A 24,203-nucleotide genomic window follows, 5' to 3' on the forward strand; every position below is an offset into this window, starting at 1 on the left:
ACTGAATTATAAATTGTTGGTAAATTAAATCTCAGGCCACCTCCTCTGTTTAGAGAAGGTTTTTCCACTTTGACATAGATGGCTTCCTTAACTCCTCTCTCAAACCATCTGTACTCTCTGGCCAGGACTTTGATGTTGGTATCTTCAAAGGAGTGTCCTTTGTCCTTCAGGTCGAGGTGGACTGCGTTGTTTCCTGATGAGCTGGCTCTCCTGTGTTGGGCCATGTGTTTGTGGATGGGTTGTTTTGTTTCCCCAATGTACAAGTCTGTACATTCCTCACTAGGCTGAACAGTGTCCTGTCAATCAAATTCTTACTGATTTATTGTTCTTGCACTCATTGCTAGTTTTTACGATTGTTTAGAAACACCAGGCATAGAGGTGCTGTTCCTTTGTATTTTTGGTTTTGCGCATGTTAGAGTAGCTAGATAGTTTTTGTTTTATGAACATTTACGTTTATTATGACCAACACTTTCACTTTAGTGTTTAGAAAGAAAGCTCAGTTTTATTTTCAAGGAGTCCTCTTTTTGTTGTATTTCTTTATTTGATTTAACAGCACCTGGAGGTCCATTTCTGTTATCCACATTGTCTTTCAAATAAATACGCATCTTACCACAATCTTTTCATCTGATTGTGCGTGTGTTACTTCCCTTTTCCCATAACAAGCTGGGGTGTGTAACAAGCGTTAATGTTGTTATTCACTCTCATTGCGTATGCTAACTCTTATTACAACTGACGCTAATGAAAACCATCTAGCAAAAACTATAACTTCATCAGTCAGTAACTTGTTTCACACCGAGTGTTAATCTAAAAATTCACAGACTTGAAACATCTGTTCCGGCGTTGGTGTTGCTGGTGGGTCGTTGAGCCGCCGCTGAGAAAAAAATTGTTATGTCCACCATGTTCTATGTGTAGCTACGTCCATCTGACAAATCTCGATTTGAACTCGCAGAATCATCACAAGAAACAGCATCAGAGAGGAAGACACACTTCTTCTCGGCCGGGCAGGCTATGAACACAGATTACTTTCCTGCTGCTGCTGCTTCTCTGTTGGACTCCGGTACTGCAGGAAGGCTACACTTCAGACCCCTGGGACCATGGTGCATCGAGTGTGGTGCGACATATCTGGAGTCAAGGAAGGGAAGCCTGTCAAACCTCCCGCAGGTCCCAGAAGGAGGCAACACCAGTAAGCTAAACTGAACAATGGTCTGAATACAGTCAAAAAACAAGAAGGTGGAAAGCAGACGAGCCCTAAGTGAGCTAAGCTCAAGGGTCCTGAAAATTATGCTACAGCTGGTGGAGACAAACCAGAGAAGGTAGAAAGAGAAACCTCAGCAGAGAAAGACCTGCTTCAACAACAGTTTCTATCCAGTTTCTATGTGACCACCTCGGGCAGCCAAAGAGTCGAAGCCTGACATGTTCCAATGGGGAAGTGGAGGATAGCATCTTCCTTTGGGGGAAAAGCAATTGTCGCCAGAAAATGCAAGCATCCAGAAACACACATCAGTGATTAGCCAGATCATCAAGGAGGCCAAGAGGAGCAACAACACGCTTCCTGTGGCCTAGCTAGACCTCGCCAAAGCCTACCCACAAGTACCACATCAGGTAAAATTGGCAATTGGCAGAGACTTGAACAGGACATCATGGCAGAATGCACAATTTCAGTTACTCTGTTTGTGGCTGCCATGACCTGTTACTCAAGGCAGGAGGGATGCAGTGCAGAGGGCCATTAGCAGATAACTGGATAAGACACCCAGACCGCAAAGCCTTCAAAATCCAGGAGCCTTTGCCTCCTGAAGGGAAAACAAACCCTGATAACACCTTTAGTATCCAGGGGTCAGAAATTCCTACTATCTAGGAGCAAGGAATTCGCTGTCAATGAAAGTGTTATGATAGTACCCTGAAGGAAACCTTAAAATGACCACAACTCAACTGAATGCTTGGTTGAAGGAAATTGAGAACAGTTTGCTGCTGGGCACTATTATGTTTCCAGTAAGGACCATACCAAGACTCCAGTGGAGTCTGTTTGACTAACAGAAAGTCTACAAAGCTCAGTTTACCACTCTCGTCAGTTGTGGAAGAATTCAAGGCTGCCAAGGCAAGGGCAGTCTGTACGCTACTACTATCCAAGGAATTGATTGAATCATTGGCATGGTGTATCGGAAACTATGGCACCAAGAGTTGGATAATGCTGATGCCAGAGGAAGAAGGGAGCTCGTGGGTCAAAAGGTCAGGGGTACAGCAGAAGAGGAAAATCGTATCAAAGGGGTGGAACTGCCCTTCCAGGCCTGTTGGATGCAGCAGGATGAGGTACTTGAGTGGCTGTTTTCTTAGAAGGGGCTCTGGGGTACTGCCCAGGGCAAGTTAAACTTTCTGCTATGTGCTGTAGCCAACCTCTTGCCACCACATCTTGACTGGATGTCCAAGGCAAAGTCCCTGTAGAGATTGCTAAATGGACCGAGCTGCAGAGAGTCAGGACCAACATACATCAGGCACAAACACCCAGATTCATGGCCTTTCAAACAGAGGGCAGAAAGGTTCCCAAGGCAAAGAAATTCAGGATCAGTGCATTACAAAAGACTGGGCCTCTATGCAGATGACTTAGAAGAGGTGTACAGTTAAAATACCTGTGACCCTGTGGTATCTGCTGAGGATGCAGTAAGTGTTCCCGCATGCATACTGACTGCTCTTCCACAGTTCTATCCCAGGAGAGATCTTCAGTTGACATGTCTTAATTTGCTCTTGCAGCCTCTGCTTGTATCAAAGAATGTTTGATGTTTATTTCATCAAGCAAATGTTTTTCCAGCCAGCCTCAGTTTATTGGTAATATCCCTGAAGAAGAATTTTGAAGTGTATCCTGAAATGAACGGGGAGCCAGTGTAATTATGCAAGAATGGGAGTGATATGTCTCGCTTCTTTGACTTTGTTAATAACCAGGTGGAGATGGGAGGTGGTGGTCATACCTGAGTAGAGGGAGTTGCAGTAGTCCAGCCTGAATGAGGTGAATGCATGAAAAACTCGGTCGGAGGGTGATGGGAAGCGCCTGGTTTTTGAGATGTTCTGAGCTGAAGGAAACTGCGGTGTGTGCTTCTACTGTATATCATGTTAATAGATGTGTGTCCCTCTCTCCATCTCGTTAAAGTTTGTTTTCAAGGTGTGCTGACTTGTGATTCCTACAGACTCTGTGTCAGACACTACGTCTGTGTCTATAGCTGAAAGAGAAACTAAGAGAGAGACTATTGTGGAATGTGTTTGTTTTTATATGCATGTCTCAACTTGAAGTAGAAAACAAACAAAACTGCAGTCAGAGAGTTTGTCAAAGCGACGGCGACAGGGCTACAGTCCAGACAACTCTCTGTTTCTGTCTGAAGATAAATTAAAGAGTTCGTCTATTCTTTCTTAACATCTGACTCAAAGACAGGTGAGTAAATCTGATAATATTCACTATATTTAAATAACTAGCATCAAAATCCAGAGCTTTAGTCCAGACATTAGTGCTTTAGAATAAAATATAAAATACTAAAAAATTATCTGATTCAGTCCAGTTCCCACTAACACATCTGCCTCTATTCATTCACTCTCTAGCTCAGTCTCTGCTCAGTCTCTGGTGAAGGAGGGACAAAGTCTGAATATTGGTCAGGGTTTCACATAATGTGAACACTATAGCGACCTGCCAGGGTCTAATCTATTCAACCATAGTCTCAAAACAATTTAGAAATATTTTTGCACATTTCAAACAACAGTGTGCGTGTTTTTCTTGTGATTTCTTTTTTATCACACACTATGAATTTTGTTGGATAACTTTGTGTGCATGTTGTTTTTCCTATTACTCGTGAACATCCCTGAAATCACCAACTTCCGTCCACACGGACCATTCACCTGATCTGTTGAAAACGGCACAAGTTGTGAAGCTATTTGTGTTGTTCACTAACAAAAATTGATGTTACCGCCTCTGTTTAAAATCCAATGTTTGTACTGATGTTTTTTAGACCATGGAGAGTAACATTATTAAGAGAGTTGGTCAAAACCCGGAGGAAATAGGGCGTATTCACACCAGGAAAGTCCAATAGTTCACTTGCTTGGGTCTGGACCTTTTAAAAAAAATGCTTTTTTCGGTTTGTATTCACATTGCATTTTTTGACAAGTGGACCAACATTGTAAACAGACCCATGTGTATCCCATAGCCACTAGGCCACTGGATATGATTATTGGCGGGATCTTTTACTTTAAGCTGACACTGCGTCGGAGTCCAGGTAAAGCCTATGTCACACATTTTCTTGGCGATTTGGCCGTAGACGTCAGTATTTTTGTGCATCTAGCAGCTGACATATGCTCTCCTCCAACCACATATCGAGGAGGCAGTGCGTCTCTTCTGTGCCCCACGCTGACCCACAGCTCATTGTTGGTATTAAATAGAAAAGAATGAAACGACGATCACGATCACAACGTTTTTGTGGACGAAACTGTAGCTTATTTTTCCTTTGGACAACTGCGGCTAATGGATTATACTGAGTTTGTTCAACTTCGTGGCATTGGTGGCTGTGAAGTTAAACAAATTTAATATCATTTAAACATTAAACATTTAAGAATGAATGGGGAAAATTTAAGCTTTTTCGTTAGATATGTAATTATTCTAAATTTACATAATGTAAAAAGGACATTGCTTCTGTTAATTAAATGCGGGATGCCCTACACGTCTCAGGCTTTTCTGTGTTGTATTGGTGGTTTCAAAGGTGGGCTCAGTTTTTTCCGTAAGATATTAATTACATTAAAAGGTACTGTTGTCCTGACAAGATCCCTCTTGTGTGTATGGTGAATTGTTACAAACGGAATCCCGTTTAATCTGTAAAGACGCTGAGATGTCTCACGGACTCTGGTGCGAACCAAACAAGTGAACCGAGTCCCAGCTGCGGGGGTTGTCTCAGTTCACTTGTTTGGTCCGCACCAGAGTCCGCTGATTTGTACTCACACCTACCCAAAAGGTCCGCATCACAGAAAAGGTCTGTTTCAAGCAGACTAAACAAGCCTGGTGTGAATACGACCTTAACTTTATAAGTGTTACCGGCACCAGACCTAGGGATAATCTAAGTAAAGGTTACACAGGCTAGGAAGCACAGTGTATGTAGCAATTTTGTGTTGCTAGCGTTTGTTGGCTGGAAAGAAGGTGAAATGACTAACATTGGTCAGAAAGACACGATACGATATATAATGTCATTGCAGAGCATTGATCGGCAATGTTATTTATTAATTTATTTTTTAAATAGGGGCCGCATGTCCATATAGCCTTTTTCAACAATCCCACTCAGTGACCGGAGGTGTCATACCCGGATATTTACTCTCACCTCATCGAATCACCCACTAACGTATGACATCTATCATTAATTCATAATTATCATGATGGTAATATCATATATATGACGTAAATACAGCATGAAGCTTAGCCAACGTTAAACCTTTTATTAAAAAAAAAAAAAAATGCTTTACATTAATGTAACTCTGTGCTCTGTCGTTACCTACTGTCATTTCAGTTCAGCATCAACATTCACTACTTTGACTTTTTACCATGAATTTGGAGTTTTTAACATAACTAACAACTCTGACGACTGACATTAGGTAACGTTAGCATCATAGGTGTTTGTGGCACACGTACACATCAACTAACAGGGTCCCATTTTCGACACGTTTTATGACCTGAAACCACACATTTATTTGTTTTTTATCCCTCTCTTGAGAGAGCAGTAACTTAAGGATACTCTCTTCCATAATCCACTGCTGAGTGAGCGCCATCTGCTGATGCAAAAGCGTATTGCTTTTGTAAAAAGTGTACATAAACATGTAAGAATGGTTCAAACATTAACAAAAAAATAAGAGGGTGTCTGTTTAAATGAAAACTAAGCATAAGTTTACAAGCTACTAAATAAGCACCAGCTAGTATAGTTAGATTGAAAGTCAGTTGTTTGCTATAAATTCAATTTATTCGCTGGTTCTTCATTTAATCTTACAAACAATTGTCCATAGAATGCCGCCTCTCAACGGTATTATGTTTAGTATTCTTGTCGATGAAATGATGAACTGCACAGGTTGCTGCTAATGCTGAATCCAATATGCTTGTTATTACAGTATTTTACAGCATTTCTACAACTAGAAGCAGTTTTGCAATGGATCGAACTGTATTAAAAAATTCTAGAAATAACTCCAAGGAAAACCGAAGGGGGGGGGAGGGGGGGGGGGGGGGGGGGGGCATCAGTTTGGTACAGGTAGATGTGGCCTTAATAATTCATAATTTAAATGAAGTCTCACATAGTTCCTCTCTGTCTCCACCTGAGGTCAATAAAACAACAACCATCAGGAAAGTTTGATGAACTTTAGACTCAGGGTGAGCTGTAGATTGTTGTAAAATGGGCTGTTATGAAATGTGTTGTGTTATTGTAAATAGATTGCCACAGAACTGGGACTCTAGAGGGCACACAAGACAACTGCAGATGGTCAACGAGGAAGTACTTTGGGATGCTTGCGGTCCATGAATAAACAGCAGCTTTATACTGTAACAGTATAATCGTGTCGGATGTGAATCTGTTATTTACGAGGATACCACACAGACCTACTAACCTCTTTTTATAAGCTGCTATGAATTGAACTCCAGGAGATAAAATATGTGAATGTATTTCAAAGTCATTATGTCTGAAGTTTGATGCAAGATGAATAACTCATCAATAATCAATAAATCTCTACTTAAACTGTGTTTTTCTCTCTTTCTCTCTTGTTGTCAGTGTGTAGACATGTCTGCTGCCACATGTCTGAAATCTGAAGATCACTTTCTGTGCTCCATCTGTCTGGATGTGTTCACTGATCCAGTCACTACATCATGTGGACACAACTTCTGCAAACACTGCATCACTCAACACTGGGATACCACTGATCTATGTAAGTGTCCCCTGTGTAAAGAGATGTTCTACAATAGACCTCAGCTGAAGATCAACACTTTCATCAATGAGATTGTTGCTGAGTTCAGACATGAAGCTCAACAGAAAGCCAGCAGCAGCAGCTCAGAACAACAAGCTGCCAAACCAGGAGAAGTTCCCTGTGACGTCTGCACTGGAACCAAACTGAAGGCCCTGAAGTCCTGCCTGGTGTGTCTGCTCTCCTACTGTGACTCTCACCTGGAGCCTCATCTGACAATGTCACGTCTGAAAAGACATCAGCTGATCCACCCCGTGGACAACCTGGAAGACAGGATGTGTAGGAAACACGATAAACCTCTGGAGCTGTTCTGTAAGACCGACCAGACATGTGTCTGCCTGCTTTGCCCTGTTTTAGACCACAAGACACATGATGTTGTTCCTCTGAAAAAAGAATATGAAGGAAAGAAGGCAGAGCTGGGGAAGACAGAAGATCAAATTCAGCAGATGATCCAGAAGAGACGACTGAAGATTGAGGAGATGAAAGAGTCAGTGAAGATGAGTAAAGATGCTGCAGACAGAGAGAAAGCAGAAGGTGTTCAGGTCTTCACTGCTCTGAAGGAGTCTGTTGAGAGAGGCCTGGAGCAGCTCATAAAGGAGATCGAAGACAAACAGAAAACAACAGAGAAACAGGCTGAAGGTTTCATCAAAGATATGGAACAGGAAGTCTCTGAGCTGATGAAGAGGAGCTCTGAGGTAAAGCAGCTCTCACACTCTGAAGACCACCTCCACCTCCTCCAAAGCTTCTCCTCCCGACAGCTGCTCCACCCACCAAGGATTGGACAGAGGTCAGCGTCAGTCCACCATCATATGAGGGGACTGTGGTGAGAGCTGTGACTCAGCTGGAGGAGAAACTCAGTAAAGACATGAAAAAGCTTCTTTCTGAGGCTGAACTGAAGAGGGTCCAGCAGTATGCAGTGGATGTGACTCTAGATCCTGTTACAGCACATCCTAGACTCATCCTGTCTGATGATGGAAAACAAGTGACTCATCGTGACGTGAAGAAGGAACTTCCAGACAACCCAGATAGATTTTCTACATGTGTAAATGTTTTAGGAAAGAAGAGTTTCTCTTCAGGTAGATTTTACTTTCAGGTTCAGGTTAAAGGAAAGATTGACTGGGATCTAGGAGTGGCTAGAAAGTCAATCAATAGGAAGGGAAACATCACTCTGAGTCCTAAGAATGGTTTCTGGACTATATGGTTGAGAAATGGAAATGAATACAAAGCTAATGCTAGTCCTCCAGTGCGTCTGTCTCTTGGTTCTCGTCCTGAAAAGGTGGGGGTGTTTGTGGATTATGAGGAGGGTCTGGTCTCCTTTCATGATGTAGATACTGCAGCTCTTATCTACTCCTTTACTGGCTGCTCCTTCAATGACAAACTTTATCCATACATCAGTCCCTGTAATAACAGTGGTGGTAAAAACTCTGCACCTCTCATCATCTGTCCTGTCAATCAAACTGTCTGATCCATTTAATGATGAAGCTTTGAGGTCAATGAATGAACTTATTGATCTTCACTCTTTATTCACACTCTGTACATATATGCTTTAATACTACAATACTGGTACAGCTGAGAACGCAAGATGACAGTACAGTTACGGGGAAGTGAGGCGCCTGAAACGTTGTATGACCATCGTAGTCGACTTTCACCAAATCCTTGGCAGAGGGGCGAAGATCCAGCAGTGTTTGGCGGTCGTACACAAGCAATGAGCTGACAGTAGAGATAACAATTGACACAAAGAGCACAAACATAAACAACATTTCCAGCAAGAGACGACGGGCCACACACACACTGGCGCCATCTTCAATCCACCAGAAGTCATAGGTTCAATGTCTTCATGTTAAGAAGTAACAGAATAATGTCCAGGATAGTTGAATCAAATTTGTCACTCACTACAGGTTTACCAAAAAAGGTGAGGAAAGCCTGTGTAGATTTTCACTGTCCTGGCATCATCGTGTTAACATGCTTCAATAAGAACTACTACCCCAGTCACTAGTGAGGAAATATTTAATTATCCAGATAATATCCAGATTATAATTGTGATTGGGATGTTTAGTCGACTCCGTTCAGGTCTCAAATTCCAGAATCATCCCCAAACAGCTCTGTATTTACGATGATGTTGATCTTATTACTTTCATACAGCTCTGAGGAAAGTCTGATTGAAAAGAACAGTTTCAAGAAAAAAGTTTGTAATGAAAAGGGACAATGATGTGATTATGTTATGTTGTTCATAACTGTTGTGCTACTTTTTGGGAATCATCATCATTGTTAGTAATTTTCCTCTGTTCATCCCGATGTCTTGTCCTCCAATGTTTTCTGGTGCTCATGGTCAGTGTTGTGAGCTTCTCTGATTCATACTTTAATGTGATTCAAAACCTTTTAAAAATATCCATAAAAGACTAGCCTTTGTCATTTTGTTGTCATTCCATAGCCACAAAGCTAGTAACCATTTCCAAAAAAACAGTTTACTGAAATACAGGTCACATATTTGTTAAAACAACAGAATCACTGAAACATTCACCACATATCAACCAACGGAAACATCTCCTCTCAGATGTGTTGCAGCTGATTCAGAGAAGTAGATGGAGTACCACACCTTAACTCCCTTCTTCCCAATTCAGTTAGATTCAGGGACACAGGGGTAGGGTGGAGGTTGACCAAGATCTGCAAGACGACAAGGTAAACCATCTGAACCTCATTTACCGAGATCAGTGGTGAGGAAGGGTTTTTCAACACTCAAACCTCTCTTTAAAATAAGAGCCTCTTCTAAAACCACTGGCTGTCACCTAGTGGCCCCCTCATTCTACTTCCATCAACCGCAGCAACCTTCAGTACCTTTGGTGCTGAGATGAAGGACGGGAGATGTTTAAGTGATATCAAGAGACATGGACCCATGGTCTTGGTGATATTAGTGATGCTTTCTTATTGGAGCTCAAAGACAAACGTTGCAGAGGAAGGAGTGATTTTACTATTGAATGAATTTCATAGATGAACCACTGGGAGACACAGAAAGGTGGCAGCTTGATGACCTCTGCAGCTTCAACTTTTTATTGTCATTTTGTTGTTGACATTTGTTCATTTTACTGATTAAGAATTCTTCACTGTTGACAAGTTGTTACTAGAACCAGTTTGTGATGCCAGAAGTCAGGACATCTTGGGCCCTGACTTTACTTGCTGCACACCTACTGAAACTGGTCCTAACTTCCTGCAGGGGTGGGCCAACAGGGAGATGACTCTAGATTGTTTCTTTGGACTAGCCCGGCTTAGGCTCATGGAGGAAAGCTCAGTTTCTAGACAGAGTTTTCCCTCTTGTGGTTGAGGTGTAAGGTCCCTATTTAAGGTCTTTGGATTGTTTGCCCCCTTCCCTGAGACCCAATAACAGGATCTCAGTATCACATGGACAAAACCCCTCCACCACATTAAGGTAGTGATTCATCTGGAGGCAGAGATGCTGCTTTATCATATCAAAGGAGTCCAGGTGGGTTGGTATGGAATCTGAAGAGGACTCCAGGATTGTAAAGAGGTGAGTTACCAGGGTGGTTCATGAATTCACTGGAGAGAAAACAGATCTCAACCATCCTGAGAGACCACCTGACCCTGACATAAAATTGCCAGGGATGAAGAGTTTTTATAAACAATAAACTTCAACTCTCTGTGGCAGTACAGAGCCTATTACCGTTGTAACCAACTGGTCATCAGATTGATCTATCCATTTTGACTGAAACATGGCTACAGCTCGATGAAGGAGTTTAAAGGAGGAAATGAAATAAATTAGACTTACTTGAATCCTATCCGTCAAACAGATTCCAGTTTTGGTTCCTCTGGGTTCTGTGCTGGGATCATTAGATCAGAAAATTCTTTATTGTCCCAATTTGGGCAATTTACTTTGCAACAGCAGTCACCAACCAAATTCAGATCATAAAACAGTACTGTACAAAACAACACAGAATAAATAATAAAAGTCATCAGGTGAGTTATCATGACCATAGAGTATATGCAGCCTACATTGCAAGACCATGCCTAAAAGTTATTTAGAAACTCTACAGCTGTGGGAACAAATGATCTGAGATATCTGCTTGGTATATTGATATCTGCACAGGCGAGTACCTGTGTCTCCACCCAGCATTTTATCATTGCAAAGGTGTGAGATAGAACTTCTGACTGGTTACAAGTACCTTGGCATTTTAATTGATGACTAACTTTCTTTTAAAACTCATGTAGACATCATGATAAAAAGGTCAGGTCTTCTTTTTCTTTTACTGCCAGGAAAAAAGTTGTTTGCTGCCATCTTGCTCCCTATACTTGATTACGGCGACCAGCCTGCAATCCCGTTGCAGGTTCGTCAGAGGTTATCTAAAGGTGAATAGTTGAATAAAGGCAACTGGATGTTTCGCTACTCGGACACAGACATAGTCTGAAAGGAGATACAAGGGGGAGACACAACACAGTATAAGCACACAGCGTTGAGTAGTAAGATAGAAGAAACTAGAAAATTCTGTCTGGGGAATTTTGAAAGGGCAACTGCCGGGGGTACCATCTCTGTCAATCAAACTGTTTTGAGTTGTATGATTTCGAGTTTGTGAGCTTCATTTGAAATGTTGATGTAAATTTTGAGAAAAACAAAAAGATGAGTTTTGGTGTTTAAATATAAATACGCATATATGACTGAGATTCTAAGTTAATGTTTATGACTTATTTTTAAAATACATTTTGAAATTAATTGATTCATGAAAGTAAATGCCAAAATATGTCTTTTTTCTTTTATTTCCCACCATAGATTTAATTCCTCTCTAGGCACTGTGGGAGTTGCCACTCCCGAGTTCATCCTTTAATTTCCCTTTCAATTTTATTTTGGCCAGTTTTATTTACTTCTTCACCAGTCTATGGGCCTCTTCTTGTTGGTGAATGTCTCCTTGGTGGAAAGCATTTCTGATTTAGAATATTGACGAAATTTCCCAGTTTGGGACAAATATTTAGTTTAGTTTAGTTTTTTAGTTTAGTGACCAAAGGTTTATTATTTGGGTATATTGTGATTGTCATTTGTTCACAAAAGAAAAAGTATTCAGATACAGTGTTCATCAGCTCATCTAAATCAGTAAAAGTGTCTTTGAAATCATCGCAGTTAGTGCTGTTAAAACGTCCATTCAGCTGGTGAGCTGAGCCCTCTGTCCACACAGCAGCCTATTTTCTTTCAACTTTTCCTCTCTTGAGGGTCAGTTGATAGACTGGTGCTAAAAAAGATGAAATTAGTATCAGTAAACCCCAAGTGACACAATTTTATAGGATATAAGTGGCCCCTTTATAGTGCCGTAGCATAAGTCCAGTACCTTACCATGTCTTGTTGGACACATTACATACTGGTAAAGGCGACAGAGGGATTTTTTAAGAATTTATTTCAAATTTCATTTCTATGCTGATGACACAATCTTATATTGCTATGACTCTACTCTTGTTGAGGCCTTTGGGAAATTGCAGATTGCTTTTTCAAGCTGGCGGAACGTCAGCTTATTGATAATAATTGATTGATTGATTGATTGATTGATTGATTGATTGATTGATTGATTGATTGATAGCTAATAGACTAGTTTTAAATCCTGCCAGAACCAAACTGATGATTGTTTTCCAATGGCAGGAGAGTACCTGTCTCCTCCCAGCATTTTATCATTACAAGGGTGTGAGATAGAAAACCTAGAAAAAAAAGAAAAACACAATTTAAACTTGAGTTCTTTTTCCATCACATGTCTTGTTTTTCTTTTGCTGCCAGGAAAAAGGAAAAAGTTGGTTGTTGCTATCTTCCTCCTTACACTTGATTAAGATACCTTGATACCTTTCATGTATGAATGCTTCTTCAAACTGTCTGTAATCTCTGCATCCAGTGAATCATGGTGCCTTAAGGATTATCACAATTTATGTCATCATCACTGCACCTTATATGAATGAGCTGAGTGGCCATCTCTGGCAACACCGCCTTACACAATGGCATATGTTTTTTTTAATATCTTACTTGTATTCCCAGACTATTTATGCAATTACATCTCTAAAACACAAAGCAAGTATTCTTTGCATTCCAACGATTTGTATGTTTTAAACGTGTCCAAAACCCACTCTGAATTTGGTAAACACTGTTTTAAGTACTCTGCACCTGCTGCTTGGAACTCATTGCAGAAAACTTTAAAATTAAAGAAAATCATTACACTTGGATTTTGAAAAACCATGTGAGAGACTTTGGAGCAGCTATGTATCACACTTGTTCTTGTTTTAGTGTAAATCCCTAGTCTTACTCGTGTTTCATTTTTATCTTCCATGTATTTTATTTATGTTATTGAGTGAGTTTCTGTCACAACTTTCCTAGGTTGCGGTCTTTGCCAGGCTTCCCTTAGAAAATATGTCATTTTATCTTGACAGGATTGACCTTGTTAAATAAAGGATAATAATAAATAATACTGCAAGTATTAAAACCACCAATTATAAAATTTGGGGAATCGCGGGAAAAGCTTTAGAAACAGAGAACAAGAACAACATTACGGATGATGCATCCTTAATTTTGGCTTTAGGATGAATATAATCCACTGTAATAACATGCTTCCCTTAGGCAATATTATTAGGAAACATGGCATAAACATTAATTGCTATGCAGATGACACCCAGCTGTATTTATTCAAGAAACCAGATGAAACTAATCAGCTGGTTAAAGTCTTAACAACATAAAGGATGAGCTATAACTTCCTAGTCTTAAAATCAGACTAAACAGAAATCATTGTATTTGGCCCTAAACATCTCAGAGATTCATTATCTAATCACTTTCTCTGGATGGCTTTACCTTGGGTCCAGTTCTACTGTGAGAAAACTTGGTGTTCTCACATAAAGCAAGTGACAAGGACTGCCTTCTTTCACCATATCCTCAACATTTCACATTCTGTCTCACCTCTACTTTCCTCTCTCGCGCATTGTGCTCCTATGCTTTAATTTATCCTACCCTACTACTCATAGCATGTTGTGTGTCTATCTCCCTTCCCCTACGTTTATTTTATTTTGTTTTCAATGTATAACAACTTGTAATTCCTACAGTCTCTGTGACAAAGACTACGTCTGTGTCTATTGTTCAAACAGAAAAACTATGGTGCAATGTATTTGTTTTCATATTCATGTCTCAACTTGAAGCAGGAAATAAACTGTTAGAGAGAAACCGGAAAGACCAGATTCAATGTCAGTTTCCACAAATAAACCACATGTCTGTCAGAGCGACGGCAGAGCTGCAGTCCAGACAAATCTCTGTGTTTCTGTCTGAAGAAAATTCATCTCAGTTCATCTATTCTTTCTCAACATTGGACTAAAATACTGGTGAGTACAGCTGATAATATTTACTGTGTTTCAACAGCTAGTATCAAATACTTGAGCTTGAGTTTAATCATTAGTGCATTGGAACAAAATATAAAATCCTAGAAAAAAACCTTCTGAATCAGAATCAACACAGTTCCCACTAACAGTACTCCCTTGATGTGATCCAGAAATGGGTCACAATCCTGTTTTCAATGGGATGGAGGCCTTTGTCTTGGCAAAAAAAACAAACAAAACATGTTAAGACAGTGTTATTCATCGGCTCTCACTTCCATACTCCTTAACAGTAGGTGGCTAGTGACACTGGTCATTTCACACCACAGAAATAGATCAGTAAAGTTTATTTATATTTGCTACTTTAGCGTGAATTCAGGTACAACGCAGATTAAATGAGATATAGATTTTCTTATGTTGTGCATTGAGGTGTTCACTTGTCAAAGTACATTATTTTTCAATATTTACTTCCTGATAAGGTAATCAAAGGAAAAGTTAATTTTGTAAACTTGAATCATTTTGAATGGGTGTAAAAGGTGAACAAAGACTGATCAACAAATGCTGCTCTTCTCGGTCTCTACCTGAGATCGGTAAAATGTCAAGCGACTTTAGTGAATTTTACATCGAGGAGCTGCAGATGGTGGTAAAACAGATCTACTGACTGGCAATAAACTGACACCAGGAAAAAAAAAATGAAGACGTCTGTGTACAGTGTAAACTCTGTATGTATGAACTCTCATGAATGTTCAAATGTTAATCAGTCATCAAAAAATCTCAAAATTGCTCTTTCTCTCTTGTTGTCAGTGTGTAGACATGTCTGCTGCCAAATGTCGGAGATCTGAAAATCAGTTTCTGTGCTCCATCTGTCTGGATGTGTTCACTGATCCAGTCACTACACCATGTGGACACAACTTCTGCAAACACTGCATCACTCAACATTGGGATACTACTGATGTATGTAAGTGTCCCCTGTGTAAAGAGATTTTCAACACTAGACCTCAGCTGAAGATCAACACTTTCATCCGTGAGATTGTTGCTGAGTTCAGACATGAAGCTCAACAGAAAACCAGCAGCAGCATCTCAGAGCAACAAGCTACCAAACCAGGAGAAGTTCCCTGTGACGTCTGCACTGGAACCAAACTGAAGGCCCTGAAGTCCTGCTTGGTGTGTCTGCTCTCCTACTGTGACTCTCACCTGGAGCCTCATCTGACAGTGTCAGGTCTAAAGGGACATCAGCTGATCCACCCTGTGGACAACCTGGAAGACAGGAGGTGTAGGAAGCATGATAAACCTCTGGAGCTGTTCTGTAAGACCAACCAGACATGCGTCTGCATGTTCTGCTCTGTTTTAGACCACAAGACACATGATGTTGTTCCTCTGAAAGAAGAATATGAAGGAAAGAAGGCAGAGCTGGGGAAGACAGAGGATAAAATTCAGCAGATGATCCAGAAGAGACGACTGAAGATTGAGGAGATGAAAGAGTCAGTGAAGATGAGTAAAGATGCTGCAGACAGAGAGAAAGCAGAAGGTGTTCAGGTCTTCACTGCTCTGAAGGAGTCTGTTGAGAGAGGCCTGGACCAGCTCATAAAGGAGATTGAAGACAAACAGAAAACAACAGAGAAACAGGCTGAAGGTTTCATCAGAGATCTGGAACAGGAAGTCTCTGAGCTGATGAAGAGGAGCTCTGAGGTAAAGCAGCTCTCACGCTCTGAAGACCACCTCCACCTCCTCCAAAGCTTCTCCGCCCTGAAAGATACTCCACCCACCAAGGACTGGACAGAGGTCAGCGTCAGTCCACCATCATATGAGGGGACTGTGGTGAGAGCTGTGACTCAGCTGGAGGAGACACTCAGTAAAGACAAGAAGAAGCTGCTTGAAGCTGAGTTGAAGAGGGTCCAGCAGTATGCAGTGGATGTGACTCTAGATCCTGATACAGCAAATCCTCACCTCATTCTGTCTGATGATGGAAAACAAGTGACTCATCGTGATGTGAGGAAGAAGCGTCCAGACAACCCAGAGAGATTTTCTACATGTATTTGTGTTTTAGGAAAGACGAGTTTCTCTTCAGGTAGATTTTACTTTCAGGTTCAGGTTAAAGGAAAGACTGACTGGGATCTAGGAGTGGCCAGAGGGTCAATCAACAGGAAGGGAGACATCAAACTGAGTCCTCAGAATGGTTACTGGACTGTATGGTTGAGAAATGGAAATGAGTACAAAGCTCTTTCTGGTCCTCCAGTCAGTCTCTCTCTTGGTTCTCGTCCTGAGAAGGTGGGGGTGTTTGTGGATTATGAGGAGGGTCTGGTCTCCTTTCATGATATAGATACTGCAGCTCTTATCTACTCCTTTACTGGCTGCTCCTTCACTGACAAACTTTACCCATTCTTCAGTCCTTTTCTTTCTAACTATGGTAAAAACTCTGCACCTCTGCTTATCTGTCCTGTCACTCAAACTGTCTGATCCATTTAATGATGAAACTTTGAGATCAATGAATGAAGTTATTGATCTTCACTCTTTATTCACAAATATGCTTTAATTCTTCAATGCTGGTGTCAATACAAGGCTGTACAGTTACATCCATATACAGTATATTTTGACAATGACACGATTTGTTATAAAGAGGTATTCACATCCAAATAGGACAAATGGATGAGGATTTACGACCATTTTGACCTGGAAACGTGTTACTGTCACTGTGATGCTGTGGAAACAGGATCAAAATTATTTGTGTGAGCATCATGTTTCTTTAGTAATCCAGAATATCTTCCAGGAGAGCTGAAATAAGTTTGTTACTCACTAGAGGTTTATCAGAGGAAGTGAGGAAAGTCTGTGTAGATGTTCACTGTTCTGGCCTCATCATATTAACATGCTTCTATAAGAGCCATTAGCTCAGTGAGTAATGAGGAAGTGTATAATTATCCAGATGAAATGTCGACTCCCTTTTGGTCTCTAAATCCAGAACCATCCGCAAGCAACTCCATATTTACTCTGATGTCTGAGGTTTCATTACTTTCAAACAGCTCTAGACGATTTAGAGTAGTTACATACTGACTGTTTGGTTGACAAGAGCAGTTCTCACCTTCAGTTAAAAGTTTTAGTGAAAAGAGACGACGATTTGATTATGTGTTATAACTGTCGTGCTACTTATTGGGCATCACGTGGTTGGTAATTTAATAGGGGTGTAACAATTCATTTTAACAACGATTCGATTCGATTCACGATTCGTGGTTGCCGTTACGATTCAAGGACGATTTTGGTTCATTTAGAACGATACGATCCAAAACAAATCAGTGACTTAAATTGGTTCAATAACTTTTTAGCTAAAAATTAAACCAGTGACTGAAATAAATACCTACTCAGCAGTGGCGGTTCTAGATCAAAATCACCAGGGGCGCAGAGGTGGGGTAAGTGTTTTTTCAGGCGGCACAAGGACACTTTTTTAATCTAAAAAACTCATGCAGAGTTCATTTCACAGCATGAGACTTAAATGTTACAAACAGTCCGTGTAGAATGCTCCATCACGTTAGTTCCGATCTAGTAGTTGTTTATCCTTATTTCTTCCCATTTTCTGGCCCTCATGCTGAGTTTTGCAAGTTCCGCAAATCCATACCCAAGTGTGATTCAAAACCTATTAAATATCTGTAAAAGACAAACCTTTCTCATTTTGTTTTCATTCTACGAATCAAGCACCTAATATAACCCAAAGAGTCATCTCAGAGTTTATTAGCTCTGCTAGTCATTTGATGGAGGACCAGGTTCAGGAGACACACCCGTACTCCGGACCTCCTCGCTGGACCTTGTCAAAGTGCAAGGAGAAGCCATTATTTTTTCCATCATTATTAGTTTATTGAATTGGGACAATGCACATTAATCAACATTGATGCGTTTGTGTAAATGTGCCAGTCTTAACACAAATGTTAATTTTTAGCCATAGTCCCAAAGCAGACACAACACAGACAAAGAAGACTTTAAAACAACATTCATACAAAAGACAATTACAGAACCCAAAACGGACATCGAAAGACAGTATCAGAACAGACATGCTCCAAGGATCTAAAGAGCACAAGACACATGATGTTGCTTTATCCATACTTCTGTCCCTGTATAAATGATGGTGGTAAAACTCTGCACCTCTGATAATCTACCCTGTCAATCAAACTGATCAAATGAACTTGTTGATCGTCAAACTGTTTTTCATGGTCCGTACATACATGCTTTAATACTACAATACTGGTCAGTACAAAACTGTCAATACGTTTAAGTCCATATACAATAAATTTTGACACATTTTGTGTAAAGAGGTATTCACATTATTGTGGTGGACGTGTTTGAGTGCCCTAATGACCCTTGGAGCTACGCTGTCCAGGGCATTTTGCCCCGGTAGGGTCTCCCAAGGCAGATTGGTCCTAGGCGAAGGGCCAGACAAAGGACAGTTCCAAAGACCCTGAATGAGAAATTCAAATGAGAGCCAGTGTACCTGGCCCGGAGGTTCTACCGGGGCCCCGCCCTGGAGCCAGGCCTGGGGTTGGGGCTTGTGGGCGAGTGCCTGGTGGTGGGGCCTTTGTCCGAACTGGTTTCATGGTTTCGCCTCCCTGTGGGCCCACCACCCGCAGGAGGTCCAGGAAGGGTCCGGTGTAGTATGGATTGGCCGGCAGACCGAGGCAGGGGCCTTGACAGTCTGATCCTCGGTTATGGAAACTGGCTTTTGGGACGTGGAACATCACCTCTCTGGCGGGGAAGGAGCCGGGGCTTGTGGAAGATGTGGATCATTATCGACTAGATATAGTCGGCCTCACCTCGACATATAGCGTCAGCTCCGGAACCCAAGTCCTTGAGAGGGGTTGGACTTTCTTCTTTGCTGGAGTTGCTCCGGGTGAGGCGGAGGGCCGGGGTGGGCTTTTTGCTTGCCCCAAGACTGTTGTGGTGGAGTTCTCCTGGATGGAGGAAAGGGTTGCTTCCCTGCGCCTTCAGGTCAGGGAACGGGTCCTGACTGTTATTTGCGCATACGCGCCGAACAGCAGTGTAGAGTACCCGCCCTTTTTGGAGACCTTAGGTCGGGCGCTGGATTGTGTCCCGACTGGGGACTCCATTGTCCTTCTGGGGGACTTCAACGCTCACGTAGGCAATGACAGCATGACCTGGAGGGGCATGATTAGGAGGAACGGCCTGCCTGATCTGAACCCTAGCAGTGTTCAGTTATTGGACTTCTGTGCAAGTCACAGTTTGTCCATAACTAACACCATGTTCGAACATAAGGTTGTTCATTGGTGCTCTTGGCACCATGACAGCCTAGATCATAGGTCGATGATTGACTTTATAGTCGTATCATCTGACCTGCAACCGCATGTTCTGGACACTCGGGTGAAGAGAGGAGGAGCTGTCAACTGATCACCACCTGGTGGTGAGTTGGATCAGATGGCAGGGGAAGAAGCCAACCAAACGAATAGTGAGAGTCTGCTGGGAACGCCTGGTGGAAGAACCTGTCAAAATGGTATTATATTCCCACCTCCGACAGAGCTTCAGTTGGATCCAGGGGTGGTGGGGGACATTGAGTCCGAATGGACCATGTTGCGATCTGCCATTGTCGAGACAGCTGTTGTGAGTTGTGGCCGCAAGGTCGCTGGTGCTGGTCGTGGTGGTAAGCCCCGAACCTGCTGGTGGACGCCAGAGGTGAAGGGAGCCATCAGGCTGAAGGAGGCCTACAGGACATAGTTGGTCTCTGGGTCTCCGGAAGCAGCTGACCGGTACCAGATGGCTAAACAGTCTGCGGCCAGGGCAGTTGCTGAGGCAAAAACGGGCATGGGAGGAGTTCAGTGAGGCCATGGAAGAAGATTATCGATCAGCTCCAAAGAGGTTCTGGCAAACCGTCCAGCGTCTCAGGAGCGGAAGACAGCAACTTCCCCACACTGTTTTTGGTGCAGGCGGGGAGCTGCTGATGACTCCTGGGACTATTGTCCGGTGGTGGAAGGAATACTTTGAGGAGCTCCTCAATCCCACCAACATGCATTCCGTAAGGGAAACAGAGCCGGAGGGCCTGGGGTTGGTCGTCCAATCTCTTGGGCAGAAGTCGCTGAGGTGATGAAGCAACTACCTGGCAGTGAAGCCCCAGGAGAGGAAGAGATCCGCCCTGAGTATCTTAAGGCTCTGGATGTTGTAGGGCTGTCTTGGTTGACATGCCCCTGCAACATTGCATGGTCATCGGGGGCAGTGCCTTTGGAGTGGCAGACCGGGGTGGTGGTTCCCATCTTTAAGAAAGGGGACCAGAGGGTGTATTTCAACTTTAAGGGGATCACACTCCTCAGCCTCCACGGGAAAGTCTACGCCAACGTGCTGGAAAAGAGGGTCAGATCGATGGTTGAACCTCAGATCGAGGAGGAACAATGCGGATTTCGTCCCAGGCGTGGAGCCATGGAACAGCTCTTTACCCTCGCTAGGGTGCTGGAGGGGAGATGGGAGTTTGCCCAACCAGTCCACATGTGTTTTGTGGATTTGGAGAAGGCCTACGACCGTGTCCCCAGGGGCATCCTGTGGGGGGTGCTCCGGGAGTATGGGGTGGATGGCCCCTTGCTAACGGCCATTCAGTTCCTGTACCAAGGAGTGCAAGTTTGGTCCGTGTAGCCAGTTGTAAGTCGCACTTGTTCCCAGTGAGGGTCGGACTCCGCCAGGGCTGCCCTTTGTCACCGGTTCTGTTCATAACTTGGTTCCTAACTAAACGGTGGAGGGTGTCGAGTTAGGTGATCAGAGGATCTCGTCCCTGCTTTTTGCAGATGATGTGGTCCTCTTAGCTTCATCGAATGCGACCTCCAACTTTTGCTGGGGTGGTTTGCAGCCAAATGTGAAGCAGCTGGGATGAAGATCAGCACCTCCAAGTCTGAGGCCATGGTTCTCAGTTGGAAAAGGGTGGATTGCTCAGTCCGGGTTGGGGAGGAAGTCCTGCCTTAAGTGGAGGATCTTGTTCACGAGTGAGGGTAGAATGGAGCGGGAGATCGACAGACGGATCGAAGTGGCATCTGCAGCGTTGCGGGCACTGAAACATTCCGTCGTGGTGAAGAGAGAACAAAGCAGAAAGGCGAAGCTCTCAATTTACCGATCGATCTATGTTCCAACCGTCACCTATGGTCATCAGCATTGGGTGATGACCGAAAGCACCAGATCGCAGATACAAGCAGCCCAAATGAGTTTCCTCCGTAGGGTGGCCGGGCAGAGGAGAGGAGTCAGTTGAGGTGGTTCAGGCATCTGGTGACGATGCCTCCGAACACCTCCCTTTAGAGGTGTTCCGGGCATGTCCCACCGGTAGGAGGCCTTGGGGTCGCCCCAGGATGTGATGGAGGGATTATATCTCCCGTCTGGCCTGGGAGTACCTGGAGATTAATCCGGAGCAGCTGGTGGAAGTGGCTGGGGAGAGGGCCGTCTGGACCTCTCTCCTAAAGCTGCTGCGGACCCAGATAAGCGGACGAAGACGAGAGAGACAAGAGGTATTCACATCCAAATTGGACAAATATATGAAGATTTATGACCATTTTTTTGAACAGGACATGTGTTGCTGTCAGTGTGATGCTGCAGAAATGGGATCAAAGTTATGTGTGTGAGCTTTTAATGAGTAATGAGTAATTGAAAGAGGCGCAGCTGGAGACAAGGAAAGCCTGTTTAGATGTTTACTGTGTTATGACTGTGGTCATTTTAGAGGGCTGCCACGTGTGCTGCTTGTGTCCTGTGTTTTTTTCTAATCCCATTTGCAAAAAGGGCTGTGCCATAGCGAAGAGGTGATTGGGAGAATGGGCCACACCTAACATGTGATCGGCTGCAACTGGATGCTCTCCCACCTTTTAAGGAACCAAGATGGCAGGTATCGGGCGGCAGCAGGCTCTATCGTTCGCATTTCCTAACTGGTCACAACCTCATGCCAAAGCTTAATGACATTATTCCAGTTATCTTTGAATAGTAGGGGTGGACTGCCATTTTGTCTTGATCGTTTTCTCCTGTTTATTTTAGTTAGGAAAGTAAGCCTTTGTTGTTTTGTTTGTGGAGGTTAGTTTCTTTATTTTCCAGACAGAGTTGTTTTGTTTGTTGTTGTGGCCTTGGTCCACCCTGAAGCCCCTAGTTACCTTATTAGAAGATTATTGGTGTGGATAAATTTCTTCCTCCCCTTGTAAATAAATATTTTTTTTGCATTCAAACTAAAATCTGCTGGTGGCTGCTTGGGACTTGGGGAAGATGGTCATTTTTCATGTTGTGCTCTAGCACCCCTAACTTGGGGCATAACAACTATTCTGGCCTCATCATGTTAACATTTTTCAATTAGAGCCACTAGCAAGGAAATATTTAATTATCCAGATGTTTTTTTGTTTTTTTTTGTCTGCGTCTGTTTGGTCTCTAATTCCAGAATAATCCACAAACAGCTCCATATTTATGTTTGTCTTATTACTTTCATACAGCTCTGTGTGTTTTACAGTAGTTACAAACTGAATGTCTGATTGACAAGAAGAGTTTTAAGCTTCAGACAAAGTTCGTAGTGATAAGAGACAATTTGATTATGTGATGGTATTCATAACTGTTATGCCACTTTTAAGGACTCATGTGGCTGGTAGTAACTTACCTTTGTTTATTCTGATACTGTATCCTCCCCTGTTTGCTGGCCCTCATGCACAGTTTTGCAAGCTCCTCTGATCCATACTCAAGTGTAATCCAAAACCTTTATTAAATATCCATAAAAAACAAACCTTTGTTATTTTGTTTTTATTCAATGAATCAAGCACCTGATATTCCCTCAAGAGTCAGAGTTCCCTGAAGAGAAGAAAACCAACTGGAGGAAGAACTATTCATCAGGAGATGCTATAAAGAAGACCGAGACCATGGTTGAAACTGTGTAACCTGTCAAACCTCCTGCAGAGAATGGGATAGACTTTTCAATTGCTCTGTTTGTGGCTGCCATGGATCAGCTACTCAAGGCAGGAGAAATGAAGTGTAGAGGGCCACTAGCAGATGACAGGACAAGACAAGACTTCCAGCCCGCAGAGCCTTCATGGACGACATTACTGTGATGATCCCATCTATTCATGATTTGATGGATTCTGAGCTCTCTGAAAACGATGGGCACTTGGGCATTCATGCAGTTCAAACCTGGAAAATCCAGTGTCCTGTGCCTCCTGGAGAGAATCAACAACAGTTGGGCTGTTAGCTGTTAGCTGTCCTGTGGCGCAGCAACCATGTGGGCGACCCCTGGGGCGTCAATGGCTGCCAGCCAGCAGGCCTGCCTCCATGGTGGCCATGAGGGCCATGCTCCCTGTTGTGGCCTTCATCAAAGGGGAATGTGTTAACGTTAGCCGGAAGCTAACGCATATTTGTAAAACAGTATTTTCGGTATATAAAACTAATTTGTGAATTTTGTTTGTCCAGTTTTACAGTGTTTCTCAGGTAAATAATCTATCCTCTGAGTCAGAGTTTTTCCTGGAACCTTGGTCTATCTGTAATAGCGGGGCAGAATACAAAGTTTCATTCAATATATTCAAAGTTTCATGCAATATATTCGGAGTTTCATTCAATATATTCAGGGTTGATTCAATATATTCAAAGTTTCATTCAATATATTCAGAGTTTAATTCAATATTTTCAGGGTTCAATTAATATGTTCAGAGTCGGATATAGTTTCTCTCTGTCTCCATCCAAGTCAATAAAAAGGTCAAAAAAGCGACAGCCATCACAGCAACCGAGACCATCTCCAGGTGGCTGTGGCTGACAAGGAAATGCAGCTGGAACCCCTCTGCAGGTGACCCAGGAGACCCGGGAGAGTTGTACATGTTAAAGAGCAAAATACCCGTATCCCTGAGATGCCTGCTGAGGACGCAGTAAGTGTTCTGACATGCATACTGAACGCTCTTCCAGAGTTCAGTCATGGGAAAGATCTTGAGTTGCCACGT

At 42.7% G+C, this 24,203-nt stretch overlaps 2 protein-coding genes across 2 annotated transcripts; both read left to right on the forward strand.

The window, feature by feature from the left end:
• Positions 1 to 6,776: 6,776 nt before the first annotated feature.
• LOC125004060 (E3 ubiquitin-protein ligase TRIM21-like) lies at positions 6,777 to 9,183 on the forward strand. The gene is made up of 2 exons (XM_047578410.1): positions 6,777 to 7,652; positions 7,700 to 9,183. The coding sequence occupies exons 1-2, from the start codon at positions 6,777 to 6,779 to the stop codon at positions 8,420 to 8,422; spliced, it is 1,599 nt and encodes a 532-aa protein (XP_047434366.1). The 3' UTR covers positions 8,423 to 9,183.
• A 5,916-nt stretch (positions 9,184 to 15,099) lies between these two features.
• Positions 15,100 to 16,829, forward strand: LOC125004070 (zinc-binding protein A33-like). Its single transcript, XM_047578423.1, has one exon. The coding sequence runs from the start codon at positions 15,103 to 15,105 to the stop codon at positions 16,744 to 16,746; it is 1,644 nt and encodes a 547-aa protein (XP_047434379.1). The 5' UTR covers positions 15,100 to 15,102; the 3' UTR covers positions 16,747 to 16,829.
• The last annotated feature ends 7,374 nt before the right edge of the window (positions 16,830 to 24,203 follow it).

This window comes from Mugil cephalus, chromosome 2, assembly GCF_022458985.1.
Source record: "Mugil cephalus isolate CIBA_MC_2020 chromosome 2, CIBA_Mcephalus_1.1, whole genome shotgun sequence".
NCBI classification, from domain to species: domain Eukaryota; kingdom Metazoa; phylum Chordata; class Actinopteri; order Mugiliformes; family Mugilidae; genus Mugil; species Mugil cephalus.

Bases quoted from the DNA above. Each gene is read 5' to 3' on its own strand.
- LOC125004060 (XM_047578410.1), top strand. From the start codon at position 6,777: ATGTCTGCTGCCACATGTCTGAAATCTGAAGATCACTTTCTGTGCTCC. The intron at 7,653-7,699 runs GTAAAGCAGCTC...CCTCCTCCAAAG, and splicing joins TGATGAAGAGGAGCTCTGAG to CTTCTCCTCCCGACAGCTGC.
- LOC125004070 (XM_047578423.1), top strand. From the start codon at position 15,103: ATGTCTGCTGCCAAATGTCGGAGATCTGAAAATCAGTTTCTGTGCTCC.